General features: G+C 42.1%; 1 protein-coding gene across 2 annotated transcripts in view; it reads left to right on the top strand.

Annotated features, from left to right (window-relative positions):
* Positions 1-20873, top strand: part of LOC145393865 (transducin beta-like protein 3) — a 341771-nt gene extending 320898 nt beyond the window's left edge. The window contains exons 15-17 of one of the 2 annotated variants that reach the window (XM_080267921.1): positions 8306-8493; positions 20029-20158; positions 20311-20873. In XM_080267921.1, the coding sequence (XP_080124047.1) occupies positions 8306-8493; positions 20029-20158; positions 20311-20841 (849 nt within the window). In that variant the 3' untranslated portion in view covers positions 20842-20873. Of the gene's footprint in view, positions 1-8305; positions 8494-20028; positions 20159-20310 lie in introns of those variants that run through there. The other variant, XM_080267922.1, reaches the window with a different exon arrangement.
* The last annotated feature ends 6190 nt before the right edge of the window (positions 20874-27063 follow it).

Here is a 27063-nt window from a genome sequence, read left to right as displayed (position 1 = left end):
TCACTGCCCTCCTCCCAGCTGACAGCCCCTTCTCTTATATACCTCTCCACTATATCCCTATGCCTCATCCTCAGCTACCAAAAGCATTTAAAGAAAGCCTGAGGTAATCAGAACACCTAAGGGGTTCTGAGTGGCCTTGTGGAATGTGAGTAGCATGAAGGGTAGAGTAGGGGAAGTGGTAGAGGCTCTGATTAGGGGGCAGATGAATGTCTCTTGCTTACAGGAAGTCAGGTTTGGGGGGGTCAGCTAGGATGATTGCTGGGAAAGACCATAGTCCAGGCCCTTAGGGAGTAAATTGTGCAGATTTGTCTACAAGCACCAAATTTGGCTCAGATGTAGACCAGAACGTACTTATTTCATTTTTGGAGAGCGCCAAGCCCAGCGCTCACTCAGGCTGCCATGTTGGCCAAATCCAAAATGGCTGCCAGCCGATACATGATTGTATCACAACTTTGTAACCAAAAGTCGTAGAATCATGAATGAACTCACTTTTTATAGGTTTTTGACCTCAAGGATTCCAAATTTTGAACTCACTTTTTATAGGTTTTTGACCTCAAGGATTCCAAATCTGACCTCTGTTTTGACATTCACGGTCAGGATAACCCCCCAATGGCATATAAAACGTCAAATGAGATCAAAACTAAGCCAAGTAAACACAAAGTTTTATTTAAATCATTTAATGTTCAACTCCCGAAATACTCCAGGCCCCATATGGCAGATTTGTCTCCAAGCACTAAATTTGGGCCAGATGTAGACCATAACAGACTGATTTCAATTTTGGAGGCCTTTGCCTTTTGATGTGAACAACATAAATGTGGGCACTTGCGAGAATGCTACCGCGCAAGTGTGTTACAAGGTTTGCTGAGCACCAATCACATAGGAAGTATAAGAAAACATCACTACTGCAAGATCTAATTGATTCTAATCTAGGTATCGTCATTGTTCACACATCCACCTTCACACTTGCACAACCATGTGCAGTGGACTCCAGCCCTACAGCATTTGCAGTTTCCTGTGCAAGATCTCTCACAGCCACAGTGCAGGAGAATGGAACATGCCTTACTAGTAGCTGCGAGTGATGTCCAGTATGGTAACCAGTTACCATTGTCATCTTTCTCAGATGACCCCAGCCATCGAACGTATCGATGCCGTGTGGGATAACTACTCCGAGGGCAGCCTCAAAACCCTCACTCATCAGTGACGTGGTACAGGTCCACATACAAGGGTTGGGGATGGCAGCACATGGATCCCAAAGCATGACTGGAACAGTGGGTTCCTCAAACATGAGAATAACAAAAAGGAGCTATTCTCCTTCCTCAGTGAGGAGATTGTCTAGAAAGATATGAGTGGGAGGCTCCTTCTCAGTACAAAGTTTGAGAATGTGCTATCCAATAGACCCTGTGATTATTCAGCTCTCCAACCATGTAACCACCCTGAGACAGACACAAGGATATTCCTTCACCTGGCACATGCTGCAGCACAGGGTCACAGGGCAGCCTATGTTTGTACCGTTGACAGTGATGTGGTGGTTCTTGCTGTACGCTTTTTCACCACACTTGGACTTTCACAGCTGTGGGTGGGCTTTGGTAGTGGAAAAAAATTCCGTGACATTCCCATCCATTATATCTGCTCTCACCTTGGACCCTCCAAGTCTCTGGCACTGCCACTCTTCCATGCCATCACAGGATGTGACACGACATCACAGTTCATTGTATGTGGCAAAAAGACTGCCTGGGAAATTCCGTGACATTCCCATCCATTATATCTGCTCTCACCTTGGACCCTCCAAGTCTCTGGCACTGCCACTCTTCCATGCCATCACAGGATGTGACACGACATCACAGTTCATTGTATGTGGCAAAAAGACTGCCTGGGCTTCTTGGCAAAGCACCTCAGGACTTACTGAAACACTGGTGGCCCTCACCCCTGACCCCAAACTCTTAACCCTTGAGTCTTTGCACGTGCAGAAGCTGGAACGATTTGTGGTAATCATGTACAGTAAGGGATGTGGTTTGGCCAATGTCAACGAAGCCAGGCACCGTCTTTTTACAAGTGGTACAAAAACGCTGGAGAACATACCACCCACTCAAGCAGCGCTGTTTGAGCACATAAAGAGGGCACTGCTTCAGGCAAGCTTTTATTGGAATCAAGCCACCTCAGTTTGCCAGGAAATCCCCGACTTCAGTGATTGGGGCTGGCAGAAAGATGACAATGGTACAGTATCTGGTTACCATACTGGACATCACTCGCAGATGCTAGTAAGGCATGTGCCATTCTCCTGCACTGTGGCTGTGAGAGATCTTGCACAGGACACTGCAAATGCTGTAGGGCTGGAGTCCACTGCACAGGGTTGTGCAAGTGTGAAGGTGGATGTGTGAACAATGACGAAACCTAGATTAGAATCAATTAGATCTTGCAGTAGTGATGTTTTCTTATAGTTCCTATGTGATTGGTGCTCAGCACCCTTGAAATTGAAATCAGTCTGTTCTGGTCTACATCTGGCCCAAATTTAGTGCTTGGAGACAAATCTGCCATATGGGGCCTGGAGTATTTCGGGAGTTGAACATTAAATGATTTAAATAAAACTTTGTGTTTACTTGGCTTAGTTTTGATCTCATTTGACGTTTTATATGCCATTGGGGGGTTATCCTGACCGTGAATGTCAAAACAGAGGTCAGATTTGGAATCCTTGAGGTCAAATACCTATAAAAAGTGCCTCATTCATGATTCTACGGCTTTTGGTTACGAAGTTGTGATACAATCATGTATCGGCTGGCAGCCATTTTGGATTTGGCCAACATGGCGGCCTGAGTGAGCGCTGGGTTTAGCGCTCTCCAAAAATGAAATACTGTAAGTATGTTCTGGTCTACATCTGAGCCAAATTTGGTACTTTTAGACAAATCTGCACAAAACCCTCCTCATAACTCCCTAAGGGCCTGGACTACCATAGGTGTAAGTGGTTTTGACAGGAAAGTGTAGATGGATATGGTGCTGTAGTTGTACTGGTTGAGGAGAAATGGGTGGAATGCATTGTGAATGTAGTTAAGCAGAAGTATTATTCAGGTGAAGATATTGCTTGGTAAACTCATGATTTCAGTTATATCAGTGTATGCTCCTCAGGTTGGCTTGGGTGATGAAGAAAAAGATAGATTCTGGGATGACTTGATATGTGTGGTTGGTTATATGTGGGATGATGAGACTGTAGTTTTGGGTGGGTATTTAAATGGTCATGTGGGTGAATCAGCTCAAAGATGTGAAGGGGTACATGGAAGATGGGGGCATGTTACGAGGAATGCGGAAGAGGAAAGATACTCGAATTTTGGAGGCAATGAACATGATTGTGTGCAACGCTCACAGCGAGATAGTAGACAGATTACATTTGAGTCTGGGGGTAATAATAACCAGATTGATTATTTCCTGGTCAAGAGGACAGATAGGAGGCTATTGAAGGATGTTAAAGTTATAGGGAGTGAAGATTGTGTGCAGCAACACAGATTACTGTAAAGTGACATGGTAGTGAAGGAGCACGTGGTGATGATGAGGATCTGTGCACTCAGAAGGAAAACATACAAGTTAAAAAACCAAGTGGTAAGGAATGCCTTCTGTAGTGAGATGAGTGGAATGGTGGCTTAACAAGGAGCTATTGTCAGAAGTGTTAATAAGCAGTGCAGAGCTGTCCAGAACAATCTCTTGAAAGTTAATGATTTGGATGGACAAAAGGCTCCAAGACATCAGGTAACATGGTGGTGGGATGAGGGTGTAGGAGCTGCAGTTAACCCTTCTGCTGTGTATAACGTTCCAGAAATGCCAGTCAGTAGACAGCATTGTGCATTCCGGAAGAGCCGTGTGAAATATTGTGAACTTTTATGTCATTTTCACACCTACTGCATGCCTATGTTTGACGAGAGGGTCATGAATCCTCAGTGTGGAGTGTAAACTTTGTTTCGTTAAAATGTTATCATGTTTGGTTAGGTATAAGTCAGTCAGAACACACGATGGAAACACAATGTTTTAAACCCGTTTTCCCACACCTCAGACATATGAAATTTTTCGTGCTACAACAGCCTAGGGATTAAGGAGGAAAGAAGACTTACAGGAATGGATTGCAGTGAAGGGAAAAAGAAGACTTTCAGGAATAGGTTGCAGTGAAGGAGAAAAGAACACTTCCAGGAATGGGTTGCAGTGAAGGAGAAACAAAGACTTCTGAGAATGAAGAAAGAATGGCAACATAGAGGAATTCATGGCTGCCAAGCATAGGGCTAGAAAGGAGGTATACGGGGCAAAACCTGAGTCTCAGTGACTTTTGCTGGATGACCCAAATACAGTACTGCTGAAAAGAAAATGGTATTTAAGGTGGCAAATCAGATGAAGAGGGAAAATGGGATTATCATTCATAGGTGAACAGTGTGTGAAGAATGATGGAGGAAAGGTAGTGGTGAATAATGAGGATATTAACTCCTCCACAGCTGGCAAAAAAGTTATTTAGCATAACTCACAGGCGGGCATATTTCAACGAATATAAAGTATCTCAAAAGTCGTTTTCACCTTATAAATAAATTAGGGTATCTTATCAAAAAAGAATGAAATGCATGTACTCACTCTCATGTAGCAACATCTACCAGCTGCAGTGGGTGGTGGAGAGGAGTGGGCACGAGAGGTCAAAGGCCTTGGCTTATCCATAACAACAGTGTGACAATGACTGAGGCCCCTTGAGGCTGGCAGGTCAGTCACAGCGGGCAGGAGCATGGCTGGGAGCATCGCAGTGTTGCCATACAGCCAATAGTTTCTGCGCCATTATACAAAACAACACGGGAAACATGAAAATATAATTTTACGTGAGCTGCCCTGCCATATATGCTCGTACTATTACGTGAGCCGCTGTTGGGGGGGGGGGGGTAAAATCGCCTGGAGAGAGCATTGTAGCTGGCTGCTGAATGGAGAAATTTGACTGGAACAGGGAAGGTTTGGAATCAGTGGATCCAATGTTTGTCCCTTGGCATTCAGTTGCAGCTGCTACCGTGAGCAGGGCAATAGGCAGGATGCAGCAGGGGAAGGCAGCTTGTGCCTCAGAGTTGAATGCTGAAATGTTGAAAGCTTCAGGAAATACTGTATAGGAATGGGTTTAGTTACTGATTTGATAAATTCAGTTATATATAAATGTGTTGTTCTAGATAACTGGCTAAAGAGTGTGATTGTAAATGTGTATAAAGGGAAGGGTGATGCCCTGGAAAAAGGAAATTATGGAGGTATAAAAATTTTGTAGCACATAATGAAGATGATGGAGGCAGTCCTAGATGGTATGATAAGGGCAAAAATGAATACTGATGAGATGCAGTTTGGGTTTATGCCAGGCAAAGGGACCAATGATGCCTTATTCATTGTCTGACAGCTTCAGAAAAAATGCATTAAAAAAAAAAAAAAAAAAAAAAAAAAGGAGATACACTTTGTTTTTGTTGATTTGGAGGCCATTGATAGAGTCCCAAGAGAGGTGGTGAAGTGGGCAGTGAGAAAGCTTGGGATCAAGGAGTGATTGGTTAGTGTGGTATGGCTCTGTAACCCAGGTCAACCCACCTTCCCATCAGGTATCTAAATGCATGCAAATCCCAGTGTATGCAAGCCATAGAGATTAATTAAAAGCGTACACAGTATGCCATAAACTTTAGTGTGTGGATTGGTAATGGAAGGTCGTAACTCCAAGCTGTTGTATATATCTCAAATTTGAGGGTGTGGAAGTTAGGCTCTGCCTTTTCTGGGTGCTGCATCTGAGTGTGGGTGATGTGCATTGGAGGGAGGGCAGCCTGCTGGTGGAGAACAGAATGACATGGAGGCAATTCTCTCTCTCTCTCTCTCTCTCTCCATCGAAGTGCATCAAATGTCAATCCAAAACGCACTAAGTGATATGCATATTAGCAGTAATGAAGTGAGAGATAAAATGAACAGTAATAAGACTCCCGGCCCAGACAATTTCTACCCTAAAATACTAAAAAATGTGATGGATGTAATATGCAGTCCTCTAACATCTATCTTTAACAAGTCCCTACAACAAGGAAAGGTTCCAGCAGACTGGAGACTGGCTAACGTGACCCCTATATACAAAAAGGGCAGTAGAGATTAACCAGGTAATTATAGACCAATTAGCCTAACCTCTGTCTTGAGAAAGATCCTCGAATCATTAATTAAAGATAGGATAGTTGAGTTCCTAGAAACTAATAACATAATTAGGAACAGCCAGCATGGCTTTAGAACACGGAGATCATGCATGACAAATTTAATTGAGTTTTACGATACACTTTTTAAAATGATTGATTGTACCAGGTCACTTGATATAATCTACTTAGACTTCCAGAAAGCCTTTGACAAAGTTTATCTATCTATCTATAGCCCGACGCCCTAATCCCGCAAAGGGTGGCCGCAGACAAAACGCCTCCAAGTCACTCTGTCACCCACCATTTGACTCCCCTCCCCCCAACTCACCCCCCCCTCCCTCATATACCTCTCAACTCCATCCCTCCACCTCATCCTCGGTCTACCCCTCCCTCTCCCTCCCTCCACCTCACCTACATACACCCTCTTGGTCAGTCTTTCATTCTCCATTCTCTCCACATGTCCAAACCACCTCAGTGTATTTCTCCTAATCTTTTCAACCACATCCACATCTACCCCACAACGTTCCTTCACTTCTTCATTCGTCAACCTGTCCCTCCACGTCACTCCACATGCTCCTCTCAAGTAACTCATTGACAAAGTGCCGCATGATAAACTAATGACAAAAGTAAGATCACATGGAATTGACGAAAATATTCATAGGTGGATACGTTGCTGGTTAAGTGAGAGAAAGCAACGAGTCGTTATAAATGGAGTAGAGTCAGACTGGGCTTCAGTGACCAGTGGTGTTCCTCAGGGATCAATGTTGGGACCAGTCCTATTTATTATGTATATTAACGATATCAATGTTGGCCTAAACAATTTCATTTCTAAATTTGCAGACACAAAAATCGGCAACACTATATTAACTGAAGAAGACAGAATTAGCCTTCAAAATGACCTTAATAAAATTATCAGCTGGTCAGAAAAATGGCAAATGCCCTTCAATGTAAGCAAATGTCAGGTACTGCAATGTGGGAAGAAAAACAAAAGGTATGATTACGAAATGAAGGGCCAAATCATTAGCAAGTCCTCACTAGGTAAGGATCTAGCTGTACTAATTTCAGACGATCTGAAATGTTCAAATCAATATATCTCTGCCGCCAATAAAGCCAACAGGGCCCTAGGCTTCATCAAAAGACATTTTACACATAAAAGCAAAGATATTGTAATCCCCCTATACAAAAGCATAGTCAGGCCACACTTAGAGTTTGCAGTGCAATTTTGTTCGCCTCACCTAATTAAAGATATAGAAATACTGGAAGCGGTCCAGCGTAGGGCTACCAAGTTAATCCCGTCCCTGAGGAATAAACCATACCTCGAGAGACTCAGGGAATTAAACCTATTCTCTCTTAGAAAACGGAGAATCAGGGTACAACTGATTGAATGGTTTAAGATTCTAAAAGGCTTCAGTAATACTGATTCAGCAAGCTATTCACAGTAATTGCCAAGACTGTAACTCAGGAAATGGTATGAAGTTGCAAGCAAGGAGGGCTAATCTTGATACAACCAAAAACTTCTTCACTTACTCTGTTGTAAGTGAATGGAATAAACTCCCTGGGAATGTGATTGAGAGTGGTACCATAAATATATTTAAAAAGAGACTGGACATGTATCTCGATGCAATTGGTATCGTTTAGTTAGGATGGAACAATTATTGCATATTCGTGTCTGCATTCATGTGTCTATTAGACACAGACAGTATTTTAGAATATATATATTAGATAAACATTCTGTTCATATTTTGATTTAAAAAAAAAAAAAAATTGCATGCATAGAGTAAGTATGTGGCTGTATGCCCAAATTTCCTTTTCCATATTATTCTACTTTCTGCCGATCCTATAAAATTCCTTCAGGTTTTTTATTCCTGCAAGGTATTACTTCCTCTCTTGTTTCCTGTACGGCAAATGCCGGAGGGTCTGGAGGGTGGGGGAGAGAGCCTTCTGCTGTGCTATCCTTTTCTCCTGCTCCTATGCACTATATTAGGATTAAGGCCGGACCACCTCGTAGGGTCTGTGTGGTCTGTGTATCTGTGTAACTCTATGTAACTCTCTCTCTCTCTCTCTCTCTCTCTCTCCTGCCAGGATTAAGGCATCAGGATATAGATAGATGTAGATGGATTCCCCGCCCCCCCTCCCTCAACTTCCCATGTCTTCCACAGAGTATCTTGAAGGTATTGCTTACCACATGGTTGCCAGAGGAACTAGAGAGCTTGGATGGATGGCGAACATCTCTCGAAGCATTGTTACCATACACTGAGAGGCACTTCAGGCGTGTCTCTGCACTGTGCCAATCTTCAACTATCCTTACGTATATGACTGGAGTATTTTCATTGCCAGTACAATCTGAGTGAGTATGAAGTTTTTACTACTACCACCACCACCACCACCACCACCACCACCACTACTACTACTACTACTACTACTACTACTACTACTACTACTACTACCACCACCACCACGACTACTAGTACTCTATTACTACTACTACTAGTAGTACTGAATCATCATCATTATCATAATAGTCATGATTTTTTTTTTTTAATGAATAATCAACTCGTAAATATTACATGGCAGGATACTGTCAGAGCCCTCCTCTTTGACGTTTTACTGTTGATTCCTTTACCCCTAAGTTGTGTCATACCTGCTAGAGGGTATGTCTGTTGCAGGAACAAAAAAAATTGCCTTTTTCATTTCATGAATTTTATAGAAATGCTTAACAGAGAAAGTGTGAGGTGAGGTGAGCTGTGAGTTGGTATGAGTGGTAGTGAAAGGTGGTATGAGTGGTGGTGAAAGGTGGTATGAGTGGTGGTGAAAGGTGGTGTGCGAGGTGTGTAGATGGTGGTGAAAAGTGGTATGAGAGGAAGTGTACTTAGTGGTGAAAGGTGATGAAGATGGTGGTGGAAAGTGGTATGAGAAGTGATGAAAAGTGATGTGAGTGGTGGTGTAATTGGTGGTGAAAAGTGGTATAGGTAGTTGTGAGAGGTGATATAGTTAGTTGTTAAAGATGATGTAGGCGGTATGAGTGGTAGTGATGGTGGTGGTGAAAGGTGGTATAAGAGATGATGTAGGTGGTGGTGAAAAGTGGTATGAGAGGTTGGTGATCTGTGGTGATGAAAATTGGTATTAGAAGTTTAGTGATGGTTAGGTGATGTAAATAGTTGTGTCAGGTGGTATATGAGGTTGTGTAGGTAGTAATGTCAGGGTGTATGAGAGTTGTGTAAGTAGTGATGCCAGGTGGTAAGATAAGTGGTATTGGTAGTGGCATCAGGTGATATGAAAGGTGAACTTGGTTGTGTTGAGAGGTGGTCTGAGTGATGGAGTTGGTTGTGTTGAGAGGTGGTATGAGTGATGTTTGTGTTGAGAGGTGGTCTGAATGATGGAGTTGGTTGTGTTGAGAGGTGGTATGAGTGATGGAATTGGTTGGGTTGATAGGTGGTAAGAGTGATGGAATTGGTTGGGTTGAGAGGTGGTATGAGAGATGGAGTTATTTGCGTTGAGAGGTGATACGAGAGATGGTGTTGGTGGTGGTGCAAGGTGATATGGGAGATGGTGTAGGTGGTGGTGAAATGTGATATGAGTGATGATGTAAGTGGTGGTGAAAGATATGAGAGATGGTGTAGATGGTGGTGAAAGGTGATATGAGTGATGGTTTAGGTGTTGGTGAAAGGTGATATCAAAGATGGTGTAGGTAGTATTGAAAGGTGATATGAAAGGTGATGTAGGTGGTGGTGAAAGGTGATATGAGAGATAGTGTAGGTGGTGGTGAAAGAGTTGGTGTAGGTGGTAGTGAAAGATGATATGAGAGATGGTGTAGATATTGGTGAAAGGTGAAAAATTGCAGTTAGGCATATTTGGCAAATATCCAACTCATTCTGCTTCTTTGTATAGGCAACTGTTCCTAAATTGAGGAAGTCTTGATATTTTGTCTGTCCATAGGTGGCTCATTTAATAATGATGCATGAAGCAGGAAAGTAACTGATCAGTGATAAGTGTGAAGTACCCTACAAGTAGTGGAATAATAGGAAAAGTTCTAAAGGTGTGTGGTGGGTAGAATCCTCCAGGTGGAGTGACAGTCTTGCATAGTTTCAATCCCCAAGAAGTGATTATAGAGATTCTTTGATCATGTAATGTCATCAAGGAAAGTAAGATTATCATCTACCTTTGGTCCGTGAACCTTGAAAGGGATAAAATTGGATTGACTGATTTAGCCCCAAACTGTACAGGCAAATAAAAGATAAATTAGAGGTGGTATAGAGGTAGTGCTGTTCTTCCTTCACCTCTAACTTTCTTTTTGTGTATCTGCCCTCCTCTCTTCTTGTGTCTCCTATCATTCCTGTTGCCTTTTATAGTTCTTCATTCCGTTTCAGGTGGCTTTACATTAAGTGACAAGCCTAATGGTTTCCTGTAAGCCAGGAAACCATTTACAGTGCATAATGGTAATCATAAAACCAACTCATATGTGCTCCTTACTTGTCAACAAGTGGGTTGGTGGAGGATTAGTGCCCCTCTCTGTAAAACAGCTAACTCAAAGACAATTCGCCACCCCTTACAGGATTATGACATTTGGCTATAGATAGATAGTACAGAGATGATGTAGAAATGGTGCCCTTCCCATAGTGTGAGCTCCTACTCTGACTACAATGTGGCCATCGCCTTTCCTTGTAACAGCACCAACCCAAAATATAACTCATGAACAGTCCATCATAGTGTACCTCATTGCAGTGTAGCCACACACATCACAACACACACGCTTCAGTATCACATTATAGACTGTTGTTCAACATAATCTCAACAAAAATTTTCTGGGGGTGACTGACTGAATTGGCCTGTTTCCCACAGTCCATAGGATTCACATCCAGATGATCTAGAGGCCTTAACAACAAGAACATTAACTCCCACTTTTGTTGATTCAAGATATACAACCCTCAGTGTTAGTCATAAAAAGTTGTACAGTATTATTAATTGTTGTGGTATACTGAGTTGTGTGCAGTATTCATTAGTGGTATTTTAAGAAGGCAGTAATTACCAGTACAGACTCTCTTGTTCAAAAGTACAGGCACACCATGTTATAAGTGAGGGATGCACTTCAAAATAAAACAGTTTCCCTACAACTGGGACTGTTAATTGAAGGATGTGGCAAACAGCTTTATAAGTAGCAGTCGAACTTTAATGGACAGTATTTTTGTGCTGATGTTTATTGTCAGTTTAGCCAGAGATGTATTTTCTTGGTACAGCAAACTCTCAATTATCCGGCATAATTCAGCCAAGCCCTATGCTGAATATATTGAAATGCCAGATATTGCATAGTACCCCCTCATCGGATCAACATGTGCCATTGAGCCAGATACTGTGTTACTGTCTGGACCCTCTATCCTAAAAACTACCATGAGTAAAAGATGAAAACTAAGCATAAAATATAATACAGTATTAACACAGAACAGTAATACTGTATAGTACAATCCCAGTTAACCGTCAAGCTTTGGGAATTTACCTTCCCAGTTATTTATTTTTCCTGGACATCTCATATATACTCTTATACTTAGGCGATCTCATTGTGGCATATACAATACCACTCATATCCAGGGCCGCACCAAAAAACCTATTTTCTTTTTTTTTTTATGCAAGGAAGAAGGAATCAAAGGCACGAGCCCACAAACTGTTCCTTCCAAGAGAAAAACAAAATATAAGAGAGAGCCAAATTCATGATCCGATCATTTTGAGATGCCTGGACACACTGCGTTTGAAAGACTGGAGATCATAGGAAGCAGGAAATACAGACAGAGGGAGACAGTTCCAGAGATGACCTGTTGCATAAATGAAGGACTGGGAGTAACGGTTCACTCTTGCATTAGAGAGTTGAACAGAAAAGGGATGAGAGTTTGCTGCTAGACGAGAGCTACGCACCCGTTGTAGAGGTGGAGGAATACATGCGGACAGTTCAGAGGAGCAGTGACCATTGAAGTAGCGATAGAAAAGAGATAAAGATGCAACAGTGTGGCAAAGAGACAGAGGTTGAAGGGAGTCAGTAAGAGGAGGAGAGTTAATGAAACGAAAAGCATTTCGCCCGTAGTCTTGAAACTGAGGGCAGGGGTTACCTTTCCCGCACCCCACTTGAGGTGGAAGCTCACACCTTCACCCTAAGTGGTAATCTTGAAAGCGGGAGAGCGCACCCCTTCGTGTGGGTAGGCGCGGTAAAGAGTTGGTAACACTGATTAATTTTAAAATTCAAAATCTTAAAATAAAAACAATACATATGACAGTTTCTAAGATTCGCACACAATATAATCTGTTAATGTTTGCAAGTCTTACCTCTTCACTTATTAAAGACTGGCATTTATTCTTAAATACTCTGTATAGGAGAATACATACAGGATTTGGGGATCCTGTGCCGCAGGAAAAATTCGGTGTCAGACATAGCTTAAAAGGAATTCATGCGATCATTAATAACCCTACGAATACGCATTGGCTGGTCATACCGATTTCGACTATATTTCTGCCCCAAATGCTTGTTTTTGCCATTCTTCTCACCCAGAGCCCCAAAATCCCACCCCCCAAAACACGGGGTGGGGGGGTTGATTTGAAAACCAATCATGAACACTGAAAATAAAAGCCAAATTCGTTCAGATCACACCAAAAATGCCCCAGAAAAATATAATGCCAAACCAAAACAAAATAGTGCAGACTTGTAGAAGCTCACCGAACGCAAACATGAGACTTCGTAATTCAAACCCGCTGGCTGTGCACCAGTCATCTGTTTAGGTAGTATTCGGCGATTCCTTACTGTAGGAATTATTTCACGTACTAATCAAACTAAGTATAAAAGTATCATGCACCATATTTAATAAACAGCTTGGTAGAAATATTGAGAGAGAAAATGGACGTGGATACAGTATCTCATCTCTGTTTTCATCTCGTCTTAAATTAACCATCCCCGGAGAAGTGGTGAAGTCTTTTAAAAAGATAAAAATATTAAACGCTTATTTTTTCTTTACTCGATGTTTTTATCATTAAATTAAAATTCCCATCACACATACTATAGGGTCCTCCAAATTCTACACAGTTTTCTTTGCACAAGGCTGCTATAATATGACGAAGGGGCATGCGAAGGGGTGGTATGAGACCCCCCGCGGATTCCAGTACTATGCTGTGGTAATCCTCTCCCATTCACCGGGGAACGCTCACCTTTTCGTGCTTTAAGACTACCAAAAGATGCGGATAGGGCAAGGTGAACGCTTTCCCACAGTTTAAGACTACGGCCGTTTGACTTCATCCTATTGAGAAGAGCTGTATGTGGGGAACCTCCCCACACATGAGAGTTGTACTCCACACGGGCGAATAAAACCTGTGTATAGAGTCAACAATTGTGCAGGGATGAAGAAGGAACGGAGTCAGCTTAGCACACCTAATCTCTTGGAAGCAGATTTTACAAGAGATGTAATATGATCTTTCCAAGACAAGTCCCGAGTAAATGAAACCCCAAGCACGTTCAAAGATGATGCAGGATTAAGCTGAATATTATTAAACATTAGTGGGTACACCTGAGGAAGATTTTGTCGAGTTGATAGGTGTATGAACTGAGTCTTTGATGCATTAAAAACAACAAGATTATTTTTACCCCAGTCAGAGATACGAGCCAAGTCAGACATTAGGTGTGCCATAGCCTCGTCCCTTGTTTGTTGAAGTAACTGCTGAGATGGGCATTGTGGGAACCGAATAGAAAGGTGAAGGGTGGAGTCATCAGCGTATGAGTGGATAGGGTTTGATGTACAGCTTAGAAGGTCATTGATGAATAAAAGGAATAGAGTTGGTGATAGGACAGAGCCCTGAGGAACACCACTGTTGATAGATCTAAGAGAAGAACTATGGCTGTCTACAACAGCGGCTATAGAACGACCAGAAAGGAAGCTGTTGATGACGGCACAGATAGGAGGATAGAAACCGTAAGAGGGCAGTTTGGAAATTAAAGATTTATGCCAGACTCGATCGAAAGCCTTAGAGATGTCAAGTGCAATGGCAAAGCTTTTGCCAAAGTCCTGAAAGGAGGATAACCATGAGTCTGAAAGGTAGGTGAGAAGATCGCCAGTGGAGCGTCCCTGACGGAACCCATACTGACGATCAGAAAGAAGGTTGTGATAGGAAAGATGCTTTAAAATATTTCTATTAAGAACTGACTCGAAAACTTTTGAGATACAGGATGTTAAAGCAATTGGACAATAGTTAGAGGGTTGGGAATGGTCACCCTTCTTTGGGACTGGCTGAATGAGAGCAAACTTCCAGCAAGAAGGAAACATAACCTCCTCTTAAACTCACCCCATAGACATAACACACATGATTTCATTGTCTTGCAGTGCTTTAAAATGCACATGGTAAATTCATTTTGTTAACCTGCCGCATGCCAGTGCCATTTTAAAACGGTCTGACATAATTCCACGGCCAGTGCCAGTGCCGTTTTAAAATGGTGTAAAATAAAAACATTCACTGTGACCGCATTTTTCAAGATTCGCTGGTAAAAATTGGCAGGCATGTATGGTAACTGTTCCTCTACCATCTCTAAGGCTGTCAAGGCCATACACTCACTCGCTTTCCCCCTCACGCTCGCTCTGCCTCACTCTGCCTATGTGCCTCACCCAGTGCTGTACATAGTGAAGGCATTTTGTAAATATTTTCACATAAGTGTAAGTTGTAAATGTCTTCTTGTAAGTGTAAGGACTATATAATGAAGTCAAGTTGTAAATACCTTCTTGTAAGTGTCAGGATTGTACATAATGAAGCAAGGTTGTACCTATCTTCAAGTAAATGTGAGATAATGCATTCGAAGTGAGAAAGATACGCAAATTGTGATAGATGTTGAAGTATTAAGTAATCAGAAAAGTGTACTGAACATTGCTCTACCTTCCCAGCATAAATACCTGAGTATACCTTACATAGAAAACGACTTTCTCTCACCTCCGTGGTGAGTGTGAGAGAGCGGCTATACCTGAATATGAGTATGCAGGACTCAATAAAACTAATTTGTTGTTTCCACATCAAAATCTATCATTTTAGCCCCCCCCAAAAAAAAAGGTCGAAAAATGGCCGGCACTGGGGTGACCCATAGGGCTAAAAATAGCTGGCACATGGCGGGTTAAACATTATTTGTGATGATGATGATGATGATAAACATTATTTGTTATTTTATTCGTTGCACATGGAAAAATAAACTGAAGAAATAAATCTTGAGCATTTATTTGTGATCTGCTAATTGGGAAAGAAGTGTTGTATAGTAGAAGTATCACAACTACCTTGCTCACAGCTGTTTATATGGCCGTGGCCTGCCAATTTATAACTCACTTAACTGCTGTCACTCTGCCTCTAACTCACCACTCAGCTGGTTTGCAAATAATACAGGAAATGCATACGAGTGAGGGATGGAATGACGACAGTCAGGTGAGGAATAAATTGGCCAGCCGTGGCCATAAACACAACCGTGAGCAAGGGAGTCATGATAATTCTACTGTACAGCACTGCTTTCCAAAACATCAGTTAACCAATAAATACTCAAGATTTATTTCTGTAGCCTAATTTTTCCATATTTTTATGAATAATAAGGGGAAGAGTGATCCACTGGAAAGGGGTAATTATAGAGGGATAAAGCTTTTAGACCAGATCATGAAGGTAATGAAGAGAGTTCTAGAAGGAATGATAAGAGAAAGAGTGAATATTGATGAGATGCAGTTTGGGTTTATGCCAGGCAAAGGGACAACTGAGGACATATTCATTGCTTCACAGCTTCAGGAAAAATATATATAGGAAAGAAAAAAGAGCTCTACTTTGTTTTTGTTGATTTGGAGAAGGCCTTTGACAAAGTCCCCAGAGAAGTGTTGAAATGGGCAATGAAAAAGCTTGGGATCAAGGAGTGGCAGGTTAGGGTTGTTATGCCCATGTATGTGGGTGCTCACACCCTGGTAAGGGCAAATGGAGATTTGAGTGATTAGTTTTCCATGAATGTTGGTGTGAATCAGGGGTCAGTTTTGAGCCCCTTGTTGTAAATCATGGTACTTGAAGACCTCTCACGTGACTTCAGAAATGGACTTCCGTGGGAGGTGTTGTATGCTGATGATTTTGTTTGCAGAGAATGAAAGGGAGGTGAAGGAGAGATTTAGAAAGTGGAGAGATGGTATGGGGCACAAGGGCATAAGAGTAAATGCAGATAAAACAAAAGTAATGGTCTCTTGTGCTGGTGGTGGTACTGTCAAAAAAGAGGGAGAGTAGCCATGTGTGATTTGTCACAAGGGCATGGGAAGTACTTCCATTTTGTGCAGTGTCTGTGATAAGTGGTTGTATAAGAGTTGTAATGGTGTTAGAAGTAGACTGCGAGGTAATGCTGATTTCATGTGTACGGTATGTCAGGGAGAGGAGATGCAGATTGCCAGGCATGAAAGGATTGAACTTGCTGGTGAGTTTTTTAAGTGTGTGGAAGAGTTTTGTTGTTTGGGTGACATAATATCTGCTGGATGTGGGGACAGAGCTAGCTCTATGGCTAGAGTGAGGCATGGTTGGAAGAAGTTCAGGGAGCTATTGGCTATCCTGACATTGAGAGGGCTCTTCCTCCGTGCTAAGGAATCTTTGTATGCAGCTTGTGTTAGGAGTGTGATGTTGTATGGTAGTGAAACCTGGACAGTGAAGGAAGAAAATATTCGCAGGCTCAGACATACTGAAATGACAATGATTATGTGGATGTGCAGTGCATCCCTGAGTGCGAGGCCTGGGGGGGGGGGGGGGCTAGGTTTATGATGGAAGAGTTGAGGGGTAGGATGGGGCTGGAGTGTGTTGGTATTGTGATGAGGAGAGGTAGATTGAGATGGTTTGGGCATGTGGAGAGGATGGGGAATGATATTGGGTGCAGAAAGTGAGAAATATTAATGTTGGGGGTTGGGTTGTGAGAGGTAGACTGAAAAAGACCTGGGATTGAGTGTGACCTCAGAGGTAAGGGACTGAATAGGGAAGCTGCCAGAGATGGAGCAGCATGGAGAGCTGCCATTAGGTGGCCAAGGCCAACGCATGCAAGCATGTTAGAGCCTTCAAAAACAAATGAACGAACGATCGAATATTTAACAGAATTGACTTGCCAAGGTAAGATATTTACAGAAGAAATATGTGCAGCATGTGATGTGGTGTGTGGAAGGAAGAGAAGACGGAGGGGGGTGCAAGGAACAGCGTGGTGGACTGAAGAGGTGAAACAGGCTGTGGCACAAAAGAAGAAAGCATACAATGAATGGATGAGAAATAGGGGCGTGGAAGAAGTTGAGAGGCAGAAGAGAGAGTTATATGTGGAAAGGAAGAGAGAGGTGAAAAGTTTAGTAAGAGAGAGTAAGAAGAGAGTGGATGAGGAATTTGGAAGGAATTTGAGTGTAAAGTGGAGGGACTGTAAGAAAATGTTCTGGAGAGAAGTGAAAAGAGTAAGACAGGGTGGAAGTGAAGTTAGCAGGGGAGTGAAAGATAAACATGGTAGATTACTAGTGGAGAAGGGAGAAAAAGTGAGCAGATGGAGAGAACACTTTAAGGAATTGTTGAACGTAGAGGATGGAAGTAATGCGAGTATAAGTGGCTGGGGAATGGCTGGGAGAAGGAGGGAGGTGAGAAGACAGGTAGAAATCAGTAGGATAGAGGTTGTGGAAGCAATGAAGAAAGTTAAATCGGGAAAGCCCCAGGAATTGATGGAGTGTGTGGTGAGATGCTGAAGCATGGGGGAGAGATAGTAGTAGAATGGATGTGGAAGATGTGCAGATTGGCCTGGGAGGAAGGTAGAGTCCCGGAGGATTGGAAGTCAGGTATAATTATTCCCTTGTACAAAGGAAAAGGGGAAAAAGAAGTGTGTGGTAATCATAGGGGCATTTGTCTTCTTAGTATAATAGGAAAAGTGTATGGTAGGATACTTATAGACAGAGTTAGAGAAAGAACAGAGAAATTAGTTGGAGAAGAACAGGGAGGCTTTAGGAAGGGAAGAGGTTGTGTAGATCAGATATTCATTCTTAGATCTTTAGTGGAAAAGTTTCTAGAGAAGGGAAAGAAGTTGTATGCGGCTTTCATGGATTTGGAGAAAGCATATGACAGGGTGGATAGACAAGGATTGTGGAAAGTGTTAAGAATATATGGAGTAGATGGGAAGTTGTTGAATGCTGTGAAGAGTATGTATGATGGTGCTAAGGCTGCAGTGCGTGTGGATGGTGAACTAAGTGAATTTTTCTCTTTGAAAGTTGGTTTGAAACAGGGATGTGTCATGTCTCCATGGTTGTTCAATCTGTACATGGATGGGGTAATAAAAGAGGTACAAGGTAGGGTAGTGGATGTTGGAGTGGCCCTGGTGAGAGAGGATAGTGTTTGGAAACTCCCTGTACTGTTGTTTGCAGATGATACTGTGTTGTTGAGTGAAGATGAAGGGGAGCTGCAAGGCTTGGTGGATGAGTTTGAGAGAGTGTGTAAGAAACGGAACCTAAAGGTGAATGTAGGGAAGAGTAAAGTGATGGTCTTTGAGAGAGGTGAAGTCAGTGAATGTATAGCGAGGTTGGATGGTGAGGAATTGGAAAATGTGAGTACGTTTAAGTATTTGGGTAGTGTGATGAGTAAGGATGGAGGTTTGGAGGGTGAAGTGCTTGAAAGGGTACAGCAGGGAAGAAAGGTTGCTGGTTCCTTGAAAGCAGTGATAAGAAACAGGGAAGTGAGCATGGAAGTAAAATAGTTACTACATGACAGTATTGTGATACCAACTCTAACGTACGGAAGTGAAGCTTGGACGTTGTTGGAAGGACACAAGTCAAGAGTGAGAGCAGTGGAAATGAGTTATTTAAGAGGAGCTTGTGGAGTCACGTGGAGAGACAGGCTGACGAATGAGGATATAAAGGAGCGTTGTGGTGTTGATGTGGATGTGATAGGAAGCGTTGTGAGGAACACACTGAGGTGGTTTGGCCATGTGGAGAGGATGGAGGATGAAAGACTGACGAAGAGAGTGTATGTGAGTGAGGTGGAGGGTGGAAGAGGGAGGGGGAGACCGAGGATGAGATGGAGGGATGGGGTGGAGAGGTATATGAGAGAGGGGGGTGTGAGTTGGGAGCAGGGTAGTGAAATGGCGGGGGACAGGGCGACTTGGAGGCGATTTGTTTGTGGCCACCCCAAACGGGATTGAGGCGTCTGGCAATAGATAGATAGATAGACTTGCCAAGGTACTGTAAGATACTGCAACCTCGTTGGTAGGTAGAGTTGGTAGAAAACTGTATGGGTACCATACATTTTCCGCTGATGAAGAGCATGCATTTTTTCAGTGGATTTATTCATTTTGCTTTTCTCGACCCTTTATCCTAAAAACTTTCCCACGAGTAAATGATGAAAAATTAAACATGAAATACAAGACAGTATTGATACAGTACAGTGATATAGTACACAGTGTACTATGTACACACCTAGTATTGACATCAGTGGAGGGTAGAGTTATACTCAAGCAGCACAGTACAGTGTACTTAATCCCATGCGGTCTAGTGACAGTTATTACGTGTAGAGTAATTTCAGATTCACAGTAGAGCACTAGGACATGAATCACTGATAGGCCACAAGCTTTGCAACAACTGTGAGCGAGGCATGGGAGGCCACAAAGTAAGTCACAGCACTTGGGTTTTGTCACCGCATGGTCACTAGAGCAGGACTCACAGACACTTCTTTACCATACGAGATCCACAGGCTTGAATGAGTGCGTGACAGTAGGCTCGGCGTGCCAGGTGGGCCACTCTTGCAATGAATCTTGATTGGCTGGCGTGTTGTGTGGTTTTCCCAGGTTCTGGTTGATATGCTTTGCCACCTGCCAATAATTGCACATAATCGGATTGAATGGATGTGTAACTGTCGCTTGCAGAAATACAGTGGGTCCCCCTGATATGAGCAGACTGGATCTTCTGCAAACAATTCCATCCTCAGCCAACAAGGAGAGAGAGGAGAGTGAGGATGAAGACCTCAGAGATGCTGTTCAGGACTCTATAATGGAGGTTTGTACTGTATACTTTCTTATGTGTAGGTTACCAGTTGTATATGAGCTATCTCATGTAAGTAGGTTAAGTGAGCTGTTTCTTAAATAAGCTATTTCTTACTGGATAAATGGGCTATCTCTTCTAAGTATAACATGTTGCAACTCCCATAGGTTGATGATGATGAAGATAGTGAAGATGAAGAAGACAAGGGTGGTGAGAGTGGGGATTATATGGAAAAACAGGAGAGGATAGAAGAGGAAGAAAGCAGCAGTGACTCTGAAGAAGATGAGGGGATAGAAGAAGGGTGCTCAAGTAGCAATGACAGTGACATCATCGCAAGCAAAGTCATTGCGAACGCTTCCCGAGATGATCTGGATGGTAATTATGTTCATGAGAAAGTTGTGGTCAGTGAAGGTGAAGAGGAAGCACAGGTAGAACTATTACCTGAAGAAACTTCTTCTAAGAGAAAAAATGATTTCTCAGTTGACCAGCTACATACAGGCTCTGAAAAGAAGAGAAAGAGCAGAGCTGAAGGAGAGAGGATGGGGAACACAAAGTTGAAAATAAATGAGAAGGGGAAAGGTAGAGGGAACAAAACAGTGGGTAATAAAAAGTTGCAAGGAGGCAAGGCAAAAAAGAAGAAGAAAATGCTATCAGGTAAGAGGTCTTTTAAAAGTAAAGGCAGTAGGAATGCTCAGTAGCTAGGTAGATAGTGAAATCGTCTTCATCATCATCATCAGGGTTTCCTAATGACATGAAGTGAAGAGATGGCTTGCCTCAGGCTGCTCTTGGGATATATGGCAAATCAGAGGATATCATCATCAGGGTTTCCTAATTACATGGAGTGAAGAGATGGTTTGCCTCAGGTTGTTCTTGGGAGATAGGGTAAATCAGAGGATCTCTTTGTTCCATCTGGTGTAGTCTTAACTCCATTACAAGTGCATTCGTTATGTTTATTCTGGCTCTCACCAGGTGATATTATTCAGCTCAGGGAAGACTTTTTGAGGTGGAGGGGTTAGGTACAATGTTCAGTAACCCTTGCACTATGGCTTGTTCCCTTTTAGCAGAATAAACTCTTCAGGAGATGGTAGAAGTAAAGTATGAAACATTGTCACTGTACTTAAAGGAATAAGGGGTAAAAGGCTACACTCTATAGAATGTGGGCAGTGTGGCTACAATATCCTTACAGAAATATTGTCCAGAATATAAGAGGCTTCCATTCTGGCACCCTCTTCTCTCTCTTATTGCCGCATGCAGTTACCTTTTATATTGGACAGGTTGTACAAGGGTAGCTTAAGATGTTGCTGCCGTTATTGTGTCATTCATTCATTTATTCATTTATCATCCAATCCTACATTGCCCCATGAGAAGTGTAGGAGCCCTGGGCTAGGCAAGTTGGTCTTGACATTTAAGATGAGAGTGACCAGCCTCACTCATCCCTGAGTGACATTATGTGAGCAATAAACCCCAACCAGCCCTTGGCTATAAACCTTCACTGGTTCAATCCGATTGGAGCTCCGTATTTACCCACTAAGCCACCAGGCGCCAAAATTTGGTTATATGGTTACCATTCAGCGTAGTAAATGATTTCCTGGTGTACGGGAAACCATTGGCATGTCACTCGATGTAGAGTCACCCACAGGCAGAAGGAAGAGGAAAGAATGATGAAAAGAAAGAAAGACAGAAGAGGGAGTGTAAAGTCACCCATAGGCAGAAGGACGAGGAAAGAATGAAGGAAAGAAAGACAGAAGAGGATGATAGGAAAGAAGGATGGAGGAGGAGAGGAAAGGGCAGACACCCGAGAGCAGCACTACATTGAGTGACTGGATGGTGAGCGCTCCCACCTACCACATGTTATTATGTCACTCTTGCAAATAATTTTGTTGTTATATACTGTAGTAATCATAATATTAATACTGTATCAAGTTGTAATATATTTTATGTTGTTTCCTTTTTGCTGACCTAGTTTAATAGAGTAATATAAAGACTTTGGACATGGAACAGCCACATTTTGGAGGGGAGAGGCTGGTTTAGAATAAACTTCCAGTAATAATGGAAAGGCACAGAGTTAACTGACAGAGGTAAGTGTTTGCCTTGGCAAGAGGTTGGCTCAGTTCTTGAGAACAGTAGAAGGAACCTCATCACAGTGTATATTGTGTCATGTTCACATTGAGGTTAGATAAGTAAGAAAGTATGTAATGTACTTAATTACATACTTTCTTACTTATTGTACTTTTCCAAATTGGAATTGGAGGTAAAAGTATGAGTAAAAACTCGCCTTGGCAGGGTAATAGACAGTAGTAGTCCCATTCAAGTGGACAAGAGGAACATTAAGGGAAGATGTAAAATTGTTTGAGAGAGTTTTACCTGTCACAAGATGCCAGGCATATGAGAGCAACACAAGCTTATCTAGTTCTTGTTCATGCTTTTGTCCTAGAGAATACTTTGAAATATACCTTCACTGTCCTAACACCATTAATCCTACAACAGCCGTTTTCATGGGGCTTCTCATGACCATTACCTATTGTTTTGTTTTTAACCTCCAAACACCGGGCTGTTTTTAATGCAGTCGTCACCCCACTATGGGCAATTTCCTGGAAATTGCCTGTTTTCAAACCTTCATATCTTAGAAAGTATAGCACTTAAAGAAAAAAATTAAAGACCATATTACTCATCAACTCTTCTTTTTGCAAGTGAAAGTATTTGCAGGTCTGTAGGCCATTGCATTGATGAGTAATGACATGAGGAAGCGAACTAATTTTCGGCATGAGAGCAGGACGTGTTCATGCACCAGCCCATGGCACCGACTATGGCTTTGCTTTCATCGTGATAACTTCTCCACTGCTAGATGAACTAGACACTGTTGCATCCAAGGCATGCCTTGTGGCACTATCACTGAGCCCTTTGCTAGGATCCATGGAAAGAGGCTTGACAGGCATGGATGATGCAATCGGCTACAGGGGACGCAGACGGAATCAGACAAACAGGAGCCTGAAGACATTGTTGTACACCTGGCAAAAGCATGGAACAGACTGACTTTTGCCTGTGTTCAATGGAGGGACTCCCTCCCTACCCTTTGGTACCGAGATGAAATGGTGGTCGGTTCTAATGGTGGCGGGAAGACACTTGTGTGTATAGCCGTTACCCAGCGGCGATGTAGCACCCCGATTGTGACATGTATAGATATTACCTGGTGGGTTAGGGGTTAAAGGCTCCAACATGCTTGCTTGCTTTATGTGTGTGTGTATTTACCTAGTTGTATTTACCTACCCTTTACGGGATTAAGGCATCTGGCAATAGATAGATAGTATTTACATAATTGTGATTTACGGGAAAGGAGCTACATTCATACTGTCCCGTTTCTATAACTACTAACGTCCAGCTTGGTTTTGAAATCGTGAATATCCTTGGCACTTATCACCCCTTTATCCAAATTATTCCACACTTCAATAGTTCTGTAAGGGAAGCTGTATTTCTCGATGTCTCTCTTGCATGTGGTCCTTTTCAACTTTTTTCTGTGACCCTTCATTTCTTTTTCGTTCCACAAGAACAGGTCCACCCTATCATGCTTCTCCATTCCCTTGGATACACTGTACACGTAAATCAGATCTCCCCTTATTCTTCTTTTTTCTAGGGTTGGGAGATTTAGTTTCGGCAGTCTTTCCTCATACAGTAGTTCTCTAAAGCCAGGTGCCATCTTCATTCCCTCCATTTGTATTCTTTCAACCCATCTTATCTCCTTTTTTTTATGTGATGACCATACCACTGCTGCATATTCCAGCCTTGGGTGAATCATTGATACAATCAACTTTTTCATCATATCTTCATCCAGATAAGTAAATGCAACTCCTGTGTTTCTCAAAAGGTTATTTGTATCTCTAGTGATCTTGATTATGTGATTTTGCAGCAAAAGGTTGTCTAAAAACAGTACTCCTAAGCCTTTCTCTTCTTTAGTTTTACTAATCCATTCACTCCCCATTCTGTATTTTCCTGTTTGTCTCTACATAGTCTTTCCAAGGTCCCTTACTTTACATTTCTTTTCATTAAACTGCATTCCCCACCTTTGACCCCAGTCAGATATCTTATCAAGTCCCATTTGCAGGTGTTTACAGTCTTCCTCATTTTTCATTTTCCTTAATAGTTTAGCATCATCTGCAAATAGACTTATATACCTGTTTATTCATTCCACAATATCATTTACATAAACCAGGAACATGACTGGTGCCAAAACTGACCTTTGAGGTACACCACTAATCACATTACACCACTCTGACTTCTGGTCCTTTACAACTGTTCTCATCTCCCTGTCCTCCAAAAAATCTTTCATTCGCTTAAGTAAAGCTCCTTTTAGACCTCCTATGTGTTCAGGTTTCCACAACAATCTCCTGTTTGGTACCTTGTCAAACGCCATCTTTAGGTCCAAAGAGTCACAATCCATCCATCTGCCCCCATCTTGTGTACTGTCTGTCACTCGAATAAAAGCTTAGTAGGTTTGCAGTACATGACCATTCTTTTCTGAAGCCAAATTGACAATCTGTTATTGTATTACTCCATTCCAGGTATTTCATCCATCAGTCTTTTCACTATGATCTCACAGATTTTTGCAACAACACTGGTTAGTGATACTGGCCAATAATTCAGTGGCTCTTCCTTGTTTCCTCCCTTGTATATGGGGACCACATTTCCACTTTTCCTGTCCCGGGGGACACCACTTTTTGCTAGTGAGGTCAAAATGATGTCATGTATCCTTCCTGCTAGTTCATTTCTACACTGTTTTTATCCAGTTGGACACTCCATCTGGTCCTGGTACTTTCCTAACATCTTGTTTTTCCATTAATTTTTTCACTTCTTGTATATCTACTTGTATTTCATCCAACACTAAGTCCTTAGGTCCATCATTATTTTCACTAAAAACACTCTATCTTTTAAAAATGGTTCAAAAACATTTGTTCACTTCAACCTGTGTCCCTGGATTCTCGTAAATGACTTCATCTACTTTCAGTCTGTATGTCCCTTCCTTGTTTTTTAAATTTTCCGTTTACATATCTGTAGAAGAGCTTTGGCTTGCATTTGTTAACTACACTTTCTCGTAATATCTTTTTTCTTCTCTTCAAATCCTTACATATTCATTCCTTTCCATTTTATATTTCTCTGATAGATTGTTTACTCCCTTTCTTCTCCATCCCCTCCAAGCCTTTTCCTTCTTCTTTGATGCTTCTTCACATCTCTTGTTAAACCAGTCCTTGTTTCTCTCCTTGATCTTCACCTTCAGTACATATCTCTCAACTCCAGCCTTGTATATCTGTAAAAACTCATCCCACTTTTCTTGAATACCTCTTGCCTTGTTGAAATTTCTCCAGTCAGTTTCTGTGAGGTATTTTCATATCTTGTCGAAATCAGCTTTACTATAATTATATTGACCATTTCTATATGATTCTGATCTTGCAATGTCTCTTTCATCTTTTATAATATTCTTGATGAGAATGTGGTCACATTTTCCTAATGGGCAGTTGTATATCAGCTCATCAATAATATCTGTTTTCTTTATTAGTAGTAGATCCAGTCGAGAGGGTTCTTCATTTCCTCTGAATCTTGTATTCTCTTTAATCCACTGTCATGATGTTACATTTTTGTTCATGATTTATCATTCAGTCCTGTGATGCCCCATGAGGAGCTTAGGAGCCCGGGGCTAGGCAGGTTGATCCTGACAGTAAAGATGAGAGTGACTAGCCTCATTCTTCCCTGAGTGGCATTACGTGAGCAGTAAACCCGTACCACCCTTGGTTATAATACCTGCCCAGGCTCAATCTGATTGGAGTGCCTTAATTACCCACTTAACCACCAAATGCCATAATTTGGTTACATGGTTACCACCCAGCATAGTAAATGGTTTCAAGGTGTACAGGAAACCATTTGGCTTGCCACTCGGTGTAGAGTCACCTGTAGACAGAAGGAAGAGGAAAGAATGAAGGAAAGAAAGACAGAAGAGGAAGGAAGGAAAGGAAGGGAGGAAAGAAGGAAGGAAGAGTGGAAAGGGCAGTCACCTGAGAGCAGCACTTTATTCAGTGAGTGGATGGTGACCACCCCCACTTACCACTTACTTATTACCATATTTAACATTTTGCTTCCCCACAACTCCTCTCCACCTTCTGTGTACCAGTGTTTCCAGCAAACTAACTTACAGTTAAAATCTCTTATCACTACTGTGTCACTATATCTGCTTATGTATCTTTCCAAGCATTCATTGGTGTCACTAAGCATTTCTTCATATTCTCCCTTAGTCCATGCTTTGGTCTTGGGTGGAGCATAGGCCACTGCAAGGTCCCTTTTTCCACCATTACTTTTCTTGATCACTATTTTGAGCACCTCTTCCATACGCTCACCCTCTTCAACCTTGTCCACAACCATGTCTTTCCTCACCAGTATCATTACTCCAGCTTTCCTTTTTCCAAGTCTGTCTCTGTTCCATACATTGTATTGTCCTTCACCAGGTCCCATGATATCTTCTGTGTCATTCAGTGTAGTCTCCACCAATCCCATAATGTCTGGCTAATTTACCTTCAGATGGTCATCTGTCTCTGCAGGTGAAGATATCAACCTGTTAACATTTGTGTATGAAACTTTCGCCCCTTAACTTACTTCCCTTAAGCCGATTCTTCCTCCCTGGCTGCATTCTTGTACCACTTCCTCAGCTGTAGATCCAAAACTCTCCAGTAGAAACTCTTCTTTTCTTGCTCTGTTCTCATTGTGTTTTTTCTTTGCCTTCTTTGTTTAATTCACTTATTCTAGTTCTTTCTTCCTCATTCATATCTCTCCTGATCCAAATTTTCTTAAACTCCTCTTTCTTAGCCAGTTTCCATGACCCTGCAGTAACTTCTTCGGCAGCAATCTGCGATTTGCACATGATTTTCATGGGTTGCTCA

The sequence above is a fragment of the Coenobita brevimanus genome, chromosome 25 (genome assembly GCF_032717465.1).
Source record: "Coenobita brevimanus isolate Jiangsu-jjx chromosome 25, ASM3271746v2, whole genome shotgun sequence".
In the NCBI taxonomy this organism is placed as follows: domain Eukaryota; kingdom Metazoa; phylum Arthropoda; class Malacostraca; order Decapoda; family Coenobitidae; genus Coenobita; species Coenobita brevimanus.
Note: the sequence above shows the minus strand (reverse complement) of the source record. Positions and strands in the feature narration are given on the sequence as shown.